General features: G+C 38.5%; 1 protein-coding gene across 4 annotated transcripts in view; it reads left to right on the forward strand.

Moving 5' to 3' along the window:
* The window catches only part of Nep2 (M13 family metallopeptidase neprilysin 2), a 38,357-nt gene that overhangs the window by 12,839 nt on the left and 12,065 nt on the right, over positions 1–13,453 (forward strand). The window contains exon 1 of one of the 4 annotated variants that reach the window (XM_069123534.1): positions 3,282–3,658. The exons of the other annotated variants lie outside the window; for them this stretch is intronic. Within the exon in view, the coding sequence (XP_068979635.1) occupies positions 3,627–3,658 (32 nt within the window). The 5' untranslated portion in view covers positions 3,282–3,626. Of the gene's footprint in view, positions 1–3,281; positions 3,659–13,453 lie in introns of those variants that run through there. 4 annotated transcript variants of the gene reach the window in all.

Genomic DNA, 13,453 nt, shown 5'->3' on the forward strand with positions numbered 1-13,453 from the left:
AATAATCAAATACGCTTAAAAACGAACGAATTTCTGAAAAATATCTTAGGTCAGTTCAATCAGGATTCTTCGTAACAGTGAGTAAAACAGATTTCATAAAAAAAAAAAACGATTCCAAGAAACTACCTATATATTTAGGCTTTCCGTTCACGAAGAACAGTCCAGCAGGAGGCAAAAGAAATAAAAGTTACCCGGAATCTATTTGACTTGCATGACCGTATGATAATCGTTGGACTAAATTCAGTCTACAATGGCCGACTATTTATTCGCAATTTTTCGTTGCTCGTATCGGGATTGACACGGTGTCAACCCGCATTGTCCCAAATCAGCTTCGGATCATAGATAAGGAAACACGGGACATTACTTCTGTTGATGGAAAATAATGTACAAGTTGAACGAAACTTTGTCTCTATATAGACATATGAACGTAAATTCAAAAGGATGTATTTGTACGATCGATTAGCGAATAATAGGATAATTATTCGGTTGCCGATAGCTAATTACTAAGGGAAACTTACTTGTTTGCTTTCTTTAATTATTCCCTCAATATACTAAGTACATCGACTGTATTTACATACTGTTTAAACATGGTTTAATATAGTCGACAAAATAACCCTTTCACGCTCGATGTTGCGTATACCCGACGATAAATATACGAACGTTATGTCTTCTTTACGCAAACACGTAAAAGAAATTCGGTTCCGAACGGATTCGTTATCAAACGACATAACAGAAAATGACGACGGGAGAAATACGTTTAAACGTAAATCGAAAGTTAAATATTTACCGTTTGACGCGAAAAAGTCACGCCGTAAAGAGCTCGCAATTGCTAAAAGGTATCACGTTACTTAACTGCCAGTCAAGTATTTCAGTTGTCCGATCGTCGAATGAAATACAGCCTAACGCGTAGAATGGAACGACCTGCGATTGTATGTTCACCCTATGTAGGTTGAAGCCCTACAGAGTTCCGCAGCCGTTTCTGGGACAGTAGTTTTAAAGTTTGCGCGCAATAGTTTTGAAGCACGAAGCTAGAAGACCAACGTCGGTCTCTATAACTTTCGGAAACTCGGCCAAACTTACGCACTCGCGCTTCCCACCTAGTCAGACGGTAGACGCTAACAAATGAATCTCGTCGGAGACGCCACTCCATAAACCGTAACTTTTTCAAAGAAATCGATTCCCTCTCGAAATAAACGACGCTGTACGAGTAATCGAACGGGCCGAGGAGATCTCCCGCGTGGGTGTATTTTAAACAGTTTATAAGTGACTATTTTAAACCTGTCGTACTCTTCTAATAGGAATCGTTCGTTTGAATCATCGTTTTTCAAATTAGAAGATAAAAGTCACGATTATAAGATTTGATGGTGTTTCTTGAAAAAATATCGTTCGTTGTATCGTCGCGGTATTATTTTGGGAAATATGCGACTAGCTATCTACCTGTTGTATCGAATCGAACATGCCAAGAATATAGTACAATACGGTGGTTGGTTTGATGAAACCAGCATTTTTTACAAACTACTTAATAAAGCTTATTTCACGAGCGTTATCCGTTTTTCATTCATGATTGATGTGTTTGGTACGCGATTTAATTTAAGCTAATGGATTATATACCGTTCGTGTATTGTTCTCGCAACCAGTTGGAACTAGTCCCCTATTTTAATCTCGCGTATACAATTCATGGTTTGACAATGGTTTTCGCTAACGAATTCATAGGAATGGAATACATGCCTTTGTATCAAGCTGACTAATGTATCGTAAAACGACAGAAATTGCAATTACCTTGTTAGCGAATTAAACTTCATCTTTCTTGATGAGGAAGCAGAAGGAAATAAGTTTGATTCTGAATTCATATACGCAAGATGTCTCGATCAAAAACTTGACAAATTCGAGGATTAAAACGTTCGATATTTGCGATACGATATTGCGATCAAAATAAATTAGCGTATGAGAGTATCAATAATCGTTCTATTGAAAATATTAATGATACGAAAGATTTTGATAAATCAATTTGAATCGAAGTTCGTAATCCTGGTATTCCGTTTGAAGCTTTGGCGTGCGACCATGTGCACGTTACTCATTGACGTTCATCGGCACAAAATAAATGTTTCCGTGATGCACGGTAATCTCAGTGTCGGTCATGTAGAGGAAGAGAACAATTTTTCCGATGTTTCGGAAATCATTGACGTGCATAGTATCATCGTTCCGTGCAGAGGACGAGCGTCAGAACAAAAAAAAAAGAAAAAAGAAAAGAGGAATCTACAAACGCACGAAACGCTTAGACGGCTTTATAACATCGGAAAAGAATCAAACTTCGTCCAATTGTCCTTACAAACGCTTTAGAATTATAAAATAAAAAATGGACATTACAAAAATAGACAATAATTTGTCAGCGTTTAGTTTCTCATATAATCGTTGAGAGATAAAAAGATAATTACGAACTTCCGAAGTATTTAATGAACTGTATAACATAAATTTCCCGGCATCTTGAAAATCATTGATCTATATGTCTATAAAGGTATTAAATGTAAAATACTTTATATCTCAATTTTAGATTCGACCATTCGACCAAATATTCGACGCTTCGTTTTAACGAAGATCAAACGAATTTCTGATAGTCCAAAAATAATTAAACTGATAAAATATAACGGGAAAATGAAAAGAAAATCAAATGAAACATATAAAAATAAGATATCGTCAAATAGAGTAAAGTTCAAAGAAATAATATGACGAACACAAGCTAGTGTTTCAATATTTCGTACTCAAATACACCACCACGCTCTCGAGCCGTTAAGAGAAGAAGAAAATCGATGAAATTTCTAATGACCGAAGTTACTTCGAATTAATCCTTCTGTGTCGCGTAATAACAGTGCCTTCGTACGACTACGAAACTTTGATGCTATGAAAAATAATAAATGAAACGTAGAACCTGATAAAAAAAACGAACGCCTCGTTGTAAAATAAGGATATCTACGATATACTTTCTACAGCCAGTGTAAAAAGACTTGGAGAATCCCTCGGTGAAGATATTATTTCCAAAAAGTTAGCAACTCGAGCGACGAGTTAACTCGACTTGCTCGGTCAACAGGTTAAAGCGATCTACATCTAAAATTATACATGCATACCGATATAATCCGCGATCGAATCGCAGATTTTCGGCAAATTGGCCAGGATACTTACGGGAGTACGGAAAAAGGAAAAGGAGAGTATCGAAACGCGGAGCCGCCGAATGGGAACGAGAAAGAGAGGGCGAGAGAGGTAGGGAGAGGGCGTTTAAATACGAGGAGAGATGCGCGTGCTCCTTCAGTCTGGCGCTAACAGCCCAAACCGATTCATATCCGGCCCCTAGAGGAAAGGAAAGAAGTATCGTGAGGACGAATCATCGATAAATAACAGAAAAGGAGCATCTCGAGACGAAGGATCTTCGATTTGCGGGATCCGCGAGAATCGCGTCGTTTTACAGAGAAAAAGAAAGAGAGAGAGAGAGAGAGAAAAGAAAAGAAATTGATAGTGAGGGCTATTCGAAAGGATCAAAGAAAGAGTGCGTGTAGTAATGTGTCAGTGAAAAAGTTTCGATAGAAACAAACAACAAGAAGAAGAAACTTTAGAGAAACCGAAGAGAGAACAGAATGACAAACAGCATGAAGCAGACTGTCATTAAGTGAGTTTCATTCGTTTACTATCGCATGAAAGTTGGCTAACGGTGCATGAGAAAATTGGCGGAATCGACTCTCGTGGATTCCAAGAGAAATTGTATGCACAGTGTAGACATTACCATAGAGTTTGCCACGATGTTATGATTTTTTCATGTACGACGATCCATAACATGAACATTTTATTCGATGATTTATCTTTAGGATAGAAATTTATCTTCGGGAAAGTAGTCTCGTTTCATGATATCGTTTATAATCACGATAATCTGATTTTGTCACATCGTTGTACTTTCCTGGTTTTAGCTTCGTTTCAATCGGAATGATCGTACCGTCTATAAAATCTCTTATTTTTCTTTGCTTTTCGTATTGTTGTTTTGACAGAGTTACATAATCTCGTTAAAAACTAGTCACCTTGGTAGAACCTCGCGACGTTAGATTATAGCGAAAAATTATCTTGTTTTGGCGGATGAAAGAGTGTTATCGTTGATAAGGATATGTGGAGGTAGTTAAAGTAATCGTTTGCTTGGTTTATTATCATTGCAAATGCACATTGGCTATTGTTCAACTATAACACGGCGAATTTGTGTAGGGACGTTTCTAGCAACGATAAACTTAACCGACTTCTCAAATAACCGTATGAATGTCCATAAATTGAGTATACATTGGCTCGACAGGAGGTTCATTAAAATTAAAGAAAAGAAAACAAAGAACCGACGAGTGTTTTGTTTCCTTTAAACGCGGAGCCATCGCTCTGTTTATTTGGCTGCGAATTTGGCGCCGAGATAGAAACTTATCGTGACGTACATTTACGATTTGGTATTATATCGATTTAAAAATAACGCTCCACATTGTTTATCAAAAATGTTTCCAAAACTGTTAGATGCATTATCGTCTGTCGTAAACACAATAGACCTGTTTCTTTTTATTTCGAAGCACGATATTCCAAATAAGCCACGTAACTCGTTAAACCTTCGTTCGTTCGAAAAGGAAGAGGAATTCTTTATCCGGTAGAATCTTCGTTAAGCCTGGTAAATGTTCATAATCGTGACGAAAGAAGATAACTATCGTAACGAAACATAACGCGCTAACAAGCCACGAATACGCTAAAAGGCACGAATAATCGTTAATTCAACGATATCTTTCGTTTCTTAACGATTTAGCAGTCGATATCTTCGACAGTGTTTCATATCGTTCGGTAAAATTAAATTGTTTATATATAAATCTAACGTCTTATGAATCATCGTTCCTCCTCTTCGAGAGAGATCTCGTGATTTCAATGCAGGCTGGGATTCTCGGTGATAAAACACACCAGCCAGGCGTTGATGTTACGTCGTTATTGTAACCGCAACGTTTTCGAAAGCCCCTTAAAATTCGCCCGCAAGTCCATCCATTGGGTCGTTCGATTTCACTCAAAGAATTTCGAGGTTGTGCAAACCACTTAACGTTTACGATTGTATCGTTTATCGATTAGGTTCCTTTTGTTCCAACCGTCGACCTAATACGTTCTTTTTATAGAATTTCCTCGAGATTTTCTCTTCGAAGATTTTGCAACTCGTAGCACGTTTATTTGCGAGTCATACTTCATCAAAAACTGTACATTGATTACGCTTGTAATCGAATCGTCGTTCGATATTGTATCTACTGGTTCGTTGCTACATGACAAGAAACTTGGACGATTCGTTCGAGACATCGAAGTAACGTCACTAATTCCAATTTACTTCCTACTCGACGAAACCAATTAGTAAGACATTACTAACGATCTTATCGCAGAGTGGAAAGACGTTCTTAAGCTTCTGACGAATCCTATCGTGATATTCAAACTTTCCATGCCTCGATCTCGCTATAGTTTCAATAGAAAACAAATTTCCATGTTTTCAAAATATCTTTAACGTACGATCGGAACTCGTCTATCGATAACTGTTCTCCGTTCTTTCGCGCTTTCATCGAATTTACTAAATTTTCTAACGCTAGAAAAATACGATTCGTTCGGAAATGATGGAAAAATATGCAACAGAATTAAACTAGACGATCATCCGTCACGATTCATAACGAGTCACGCAGATGAGCGGATCATTGTATAATTGTACAAAAGATGGAAGGATTTGAAAACTTTATTAAGACGCTTCGATGTTATACGTTTGAAAGGTTTTCTTAGCACGACCATTTTGTTTGTCGCGGGACATCGACACGGTCTTGATCGAACTCTCGTGTTCACAGCTGGTTATAATGTGAATGCCGATGGTGACGCACGACTGCGATCAGCCACTTCGGTAATCGATTGCATCAAAAATGTTTTGCGCCCGAGTTTTTGCAAACGCGACATGCATTTCGAGACGAGGAAACGTGCGGTGAACGTACCCAGCACCGAAGACACATTGATCGTTTGTGATCGTGCCTTACGCTCCAGTCACGGTGAAAGTTCTTCGCAGCCGGTTTCACGCTATTATGTTGTATCGTGTATTATATTGCGATGATCAGAAAACGATTAATCCGTTATTAATTATCACAGCGTTCGTTCGAAGATCAGACAAAATTTGGTCAAAGTCTATAGAATCGATCGCGATCTTTAAATGAGAATCTTTGTTGCTTGAAATATACATCTGTCGACAAAACGATATATAAGTTACTTTATTTACATACGTGTTTTAACGTTGCCTTTTTATTCCGCTTGCATAAATTATACCGTTACACGGTTATAGTATTATTTCACTGGCCGGTTTTTCATGAATGAACACAACTGCGAGCATATAAGGAAATACTTACGCGTACGTTCAATTAATTGCAGATAATAACGTTGCATTTCTATTTATTTGCATAGAATTGAAAAATACGTTTCTTGTACCTTGCAGCCACCGTGTACGCATGGAACGAATTTTAAACATTTCAAATGGTCGATCGTCCAGAGAAATCTACGTGGAAAATAGCTCGCACTTTCCAACGTCGCATCGTTTTGAATTTTAAGCTTGATTTCACGCGACGAACCTTATCGCTTCCTCGACCCCATGTTTCCGATACACCGACTCGGTTTCTTTTTCCGGGTCTTTCGCGAGGTCACCTTCTAAATCATTTTTATAAACAATCGCGACAACCTTGCATCGCTTCTCCGCGATTGCACGGTCGCCTCTCTCCTTTATTGATTCCGCGTGGTTTCACGGTCGATAAATGGGATAACGATAATTCAAACGATAATAACGATCTTTGTTTCGATCAAATTTCCCGTGAACCGGTAAATGGAAGCGAATACAATACGTTGCGCCATTGTGAAACGAACGAGGTGCAAAATTAATTTCTGCGCTTGTGATCTAAACGAGTACTGTTTCCTCCTCTTCCTATTTTATTCGCTCGTATCAAGCAAAAGCTTCTGCTATATAAAATCTGTTAAATCTTACATCCATAGACTACCTAGAAATAGATTTTTATCAGGAAAATAAACTATCGACGATATGTTAAAGATAATACCAATGGTTTCTTTTCTATCGTAGATCAACTTTCCACTAACTAAGTAAACTCACGATGTTCTGCAATTATACATCTCGTTCGCTTCTAACAAAGAATGTTATTGTTACATTTAATCACTTTTCTTGCATGTTATTTTCTCAAGCTGTGAAATGAAGCGTGTAAAAGGAAATTCGTAAATGCAAATAGGGTGAAAGCAAGTGGAAAGTAAGAAGAAGCTTCGTTTTTAATTACCTCGTATATTGTATGCAGATAAACTTTTTTTTTTCTTGATTATTTATCACACTTAGATATTGCCAGTAAGAAGAATTAATAAAAGACGATTAATAGATATGTTAATAAATATGTGTACGTTGTTATATCGTGAATACGTAGACATTGGTTGAATTGAATAATTGTAGCTGTTGGCAGTTGCTGTCGTAAAATTTGTAAGGCCATGCAATTTTTCATTTCACACAAATTACAGTCTTTGTGATGTACGTAATGGGAAGTCATTATTTTATTTAAGAAATACCGTAATAAATTTACAAATTAGGACTAAAGATCACCGTTGCGTAACAGCTCGGTTTCCTCTTTGTTCGAAAACAGATTGTCTTTTAAAAATATACAATGTTTTTCCTATGAAATACGATAATTGTTAGCATATTCATAAGCTGTTGCACGTCCGCCAAATTTAAAAATAGGGAAACGATTGAAAAATACCCGCATGCAGGCATTCCTTCGGCAACAGATCCAAGGTACATTCGTCTCATAAAGACGTTATTGTCGGTGTTCGTTCAAGGTGGCCGTTTATCTTAGCGAAAAACGGAACGGAAATATACACGACATTGAGCCAAAGATATTGCTACAATCTCATTAACAGCTGAAAACAGATTCGCTCGGTGTAACATTTTTAGCGATTTACCATGTTCATAAAAGTACCCATATGCATTCGTAAAAGCAACCATATCGATCATTCGGAATGTAATTAATATATTTGACGAAACTCGCAAAGGTGGTTCTAACCACAAGGTAATCGTCCGAAGCAATGATTTCGTCCGTAGAACGATGGTGTACTCGATGAATAAATGATCGAAGAAAGAAATAAAACACTTAGCAGGACCGGTGTCTTGTTAAATTTGATTAAATTCGACAAGGTAAAGTTGTTTCTTAAAGTTAAAAAATTTGTGGCCACAAGAGACAAGAGCATAAACCCAAAACTGTCACATAATAGTGTTCGTAGAAAAGGACAAAATTTAGAAACTTTCGAATTTCTAAGATAAAGTCGGTAAGCGTTGAGTAAACTTAGTAGCGTAACATTTCAACGGTTTAATAAGTTTTTATATGGACGGCGCTAAATTGTCGATGAAATGGGACGACTCGTTTGTGTCATGACGCTAATTATCTCTGGCTGCCGCTTCCACGGCATACCTGGACCTGACGACGCGACGCCGCCACGTTACGCTATTGTGATACCTTAACGTTGCAACACACGTTATCGTAGCAGCATAAGCAACGTCGATGGTTAGGTAATTCGTCGACAATATCGTAGTCGATGGTATAAGTAAATTCGTCGTTCTTTAAAATAAACAACAACGTACGAACAAAATTCGCAGATTTTCTTCCATTCGTTGGACACGATGTAGATACGATTTGCAGGTATAAAAACGAGTAAAGGAAAAAAGTGGTGCACTTTTTATCAAAATTTTTACGACGCCTTCGTAAGAGAGGAAGTGAAAGTGGTCGATTTCCAGCGAGTGACCAACTGGGAGAAACCTCGCGATCTTAAAATAAAACTTAGCCAAAGATGCACGCACGCAGTTTGCACGGCATGAATTATGAAAGTCGCGCGTGTTGCAAGCATTTTACGCGATTCCACGCGAATCGAAGGATAATAAAACAATCGTACGTATGCTGATGCACCATATAAATATTTGCAAGCAACCGCGGCCGTGTTGAATTTTGAAATCAAGGCAAACAAATGGTGCACGATAAATATCCTGTTCGATGGTCTAAGATGTAAAGTTTATTTGCTTTTTTATTGAAAAAAGAGAAGATAGCTTTAAATGTTCTATATCACGCCTAGTATATTTTTATTCTATTTTATTGTTTTATTATACGGTAATATTTTAGCGTCGTTACGATAACGTTCATTGAAATTAAGGTGTTAAGCCGAAAACGTGTATTTGTGGAAAGAAAATAAAGCAGGTATCTCCTACAAATAATTTTTGACGTTTCAGTTCAATACGTAAAGATCAAGCAGAATCTAAGCAGAGTTCTAAATGTCTTATTTAGTTTAGAATTTCTTTCGTTCGGTATATTTGGCTTTGGTTAATCTCAAGTTACGTAGGTGCGTTTGCTTGGACACGTGAGAAAATATCTAAAGTTACGTTTTATAACAACTTTTTTAGCGAACTTTGCTTGTTATAGTATATCGTGTGTATGTACTTTCTCTTAACTCGTTCTATATGCTTTTGTCTATAGTGGAAGAAAAACAATAACAAAGAATGTATAAAATTAATTTAAAGCAGTCTTGCTGCTACCACATCTTTCTTCTATTTTTACGACTTTCCATTTCGCGTCTATACTTTCACAATACTCCATTTACTAAGAGATATTTGCGATAATTTTGTTGTTTCGAGCGACATTTTGGACGAAATTAATTTTCAAGGACCCGTTATCGTTAAAACTTGAAACTTGCGAACAAGTTTCGCCGTAAGAGATTCTCGGAAATTAATTTCATCCAAAATATTGTTTAAATTTCGTATCGATACTGCTTAATCTAATCAACGTGGAATTCCTTTCGTTCTATCCTCGAGCGATCTGCACACAATACATACTGTGTAGAGAAGTAATGAAAAAGAAATATTGTTCTTGTCTCTGGTACGTGATTATGGCTGAATCGCCACGTTCTTCGTTTACATACCTGCTTGTGCATAACCGGTTATATTTACCGATAGATCTTTGTCTTATCAAGCATACTTCTTTATACTACATACTTCTGTAGAAAAAAAGACACGTTACTTTCTACAGGAAGTGACTGTTTCGTGTAGTACTGGTTCAAGTCCGATACAGGACGACTGTTCGATCGTTCGAGCATGGCTGGTGTTGGAATTACACGTATTTGCACATATGTTTTTCGTTAACGTTTTAAAAAATTGACTCACTGATAATACAACGATATACGATTATATGTACGATAAACGTTCGATAAATCGGATTCGAATCTACGTGTACGATGATCTTTTTTAAACCTTTAAGGGCACGATAACCTCCATCGAACGTGCTTTAAAATTCGTTTCACCTTTGCTAGTATCTCGTCTCTTCCTGCTACTTTTTACTTCCGTGATAAGCATTTGCAGTCACCTTGAAACCGCAAAGTATTGTGCCTGACGGAACTGGACATATCACGAAGGTAGCCAATCGAATTTGTATTCCACGCGCTCGCTCTTTTGTTTCCTTATCGCGTGCACCCTGACGAACAGCCGAACGAGGTCCCCTAGTTTTGCGAATTCCTGCTAAAGAGGTCAGCGAAGAAAGGAACCCGGTTTCGAACGAATTAATTGAAAATCGAGGCGAATACCGGTAAATCCGTACTACGCTGCTGCGAGATCTTCGTTCTCGGAGAGGACCTCGTTCGACGCCCACGTCGTCTCTTCAATGAGAAAATTGGAGAAACTGCGCTTCACAACTGCACTTTTTAAGAATCTCGAGCGATCGTAACGTTGAACGTGATATGTCCCATGCGAAACTGGCAAATTGAGGAAGCACGTTTTAAAGTAGCCGTAGAACGCGAAGCTACGAAATCTGCAGACTCGCCGTCTCCAATTTTAACGAATCGTGTAATTTGCGAATATAAAACGATCGTATAATTTCAGACAATTGAATTGTAATTCGTTCGCGAGAATTTTGCAGAGGTGGTTTATGGCATTCGCGGTCAAGATCGCGAACAACTGGCGGCGCAGTTCGAGGACACGAGACGAAGTAAACAATGAAATTGCAGAATTAATTTCATGTTTGGAATTAAACAATCGCACTTAGATGGTCGAATAATCGAACGCTACTTTCCCATATCTATCTAATTATTATTCAAGTACTACATTTAAATTTTACTTCGATAGACAGTGAATATGAAAACGCGTTATTTATTATGAAACGATGGAATCTCTTTCTTTGTTTAATTATCGAATTTTACCCGACGGAATTTCCCTCGCTGAGCTGATAATTTCTATTCCAATAAACCGAAAGAATCTGATTAAATTCGATTTCGATGATCAAGCGATGATTTCGACGATGTTAACTAAAAATAAAAATGATCAAGTGGAATGGAAAAATTATAAGAAGGTTCGAAGAAGGTCGAGTCTCGGGGCACGCGCAAAAGACACGATTCGATTATTAGCATGCAATCCACGCTCACTTTGTACCATTTCAATCCGACACGGTTTCGTGGTCGCCTGACCGACGAAATGCTCGCTGGAAGGTTCAACCGGGCCTGACCGGAGAATTTCAACTCTAAAAGGCAACAAAACATCTCATTACTTCTAGCTCGTTGCACACAATACACCCATTGTTCAAGTATATTTCGAAGAAGCGATTAGTATCGAGAATTAAATTAAAACGATGGACAAAGTGCGAAAAGCAACGACTTGATCGGATCGTTTCCTAACCAGAGAGTTTAACGAAATTCTTAGCTGTTTTACAGCCAAGAGACGTTAACGGTAAAAGTTATTATTATTGCAACACTACTTGTATAACGTTTGCTCGATTTACGTTTCGTTTAAGATTTATCGCGCGTTATTTACTTGGAGTGCAGTTTCCAAGAAACTTGTTGTTATTCCATGAATCGAACTAAGTACGTTTGCGTGGTTCCACGTGAAATTGGATATTGGGTGCCGGTTTTCCAAGCTGTTTACATCGTCCGAACAATCTATTCCACGTGTTTTGCGACCAAGCGTGATTGCCTGGCCACTGACGCGACAAATTCGAAATCGACCAGGCCACTAATTTTGTCCTCCCGAGGGCAGATAGCGCTAAGTATAGGGGATGCCTCCTCGTGCTTCTCTGATAATCTCTCGATAATCTTGATGCTTTTACACGAAACTTTTAAGGTCCTTACCTAACTTAACACTCGTTAAATGTTCCTACTGCTTATTTTCATATCTGATGTATTTTTAATATCTCTCATCCCCGATTCTTCGGCAATTTACGACACTGTCAAATGGTCAAATAGCTCATACATTCGTTCAAACAACTTTGATGCTTTCAAAACCTTTCCTTCTAACTGTGTAAAAAGATTTCTCTATCGATCGTTAATAACAGAGACTGACATTTTCATAAAGAAGAAGTAAAACGCATCAGAGTCAGGACCAGTTTTTCCCACGACAAATACATGCATTAACCCGAACGACACTCCTAAGAGAATATTCTAAAGAGAGAGAGAGAGAGAGGAGAGAAAAACAAAAAGAGCGGCGTTACACGGTCGAGTTACCCATTATCGATTCATCGATCGCGCGAGCGGCGAGCATCGCGATATTTACCGCTGGATCGCTGTTTCGTTCGCACAGGAAGTGTGTCAGGGTGATCGTAACCGAGTTTTCACACGATGAAGCGCGTTGTTGTGTCGGTTTCGTGACGCTGTTAATGGCATGGAAATTCGACCGCGTGGAGGGAAAGAAGGACACGCTCCAAACGATTTTTCCCAGGTTTTAGCCAGCTTCGAGATTTATCACGAGCTTGGCCATTGACTTCAAAGCGTCCCGGTGCACGCCGTCCCTGGAAAAGGTCAATACACTCGAGTTGCATCGCGTCGCGAACCTTATTGCTCGGCTCGACGCCCGCTACGCCGTCGTCCAACTTGAAACGGTTTACTTACTGTAACGGCGGTGAGCCGATTTACTTGCTTCTCTCGCCTTTGTTGCCACTCGATGCCAGTACCCTACGTGTGTGCAAACGATAGGAGGATCAAGCCTCTCGTACGCGATGAGAGCTGCTTTTAATTAAAATTTGATTGCGCTACTCGCACGGCAGAGCTGTTAAGTTTCGTCGTAAAGTTAGCACCGATAACGTAGTTGCCAATGCGTCAAGTGTAGAGTTTTAAGAGAGTTTCGGAGGCGCGTCTAAAACGTGACAAAGGAATATTTAATCTTAGATAAACCTGTTTCATTTGCACTCTGTAGTTTGTTATGGCGGCACGTTTCACCCTTTGACACTCAGATTGCGTAAACGTAACATCGTGCTAGACGATAAACGTATCTGTCTTTAGGGTGAAACTGACCCTGATTCTAATTATTAGTTGCTCGATTCGAATCGAGGAAGAAATTGCGATCAATCGCAGCTTGCCATTCCGATAACTAAATAAGATTCTGATT

This window comes from Bombus flavifrons, chromosome 11 (genome assembly GCF_040668555.2).
Source record: "Bombus flavifrons isolate JBK064 chromosome 11, iyBomFlav1_principal, whole genome shotgun sequence".
Taxonomy (NCBI): Eukaryota; Metazoa; Arthropoda; class Insecta; order Hymenoptera; family Apidae; genus Bombus; species Bombus flavifrons.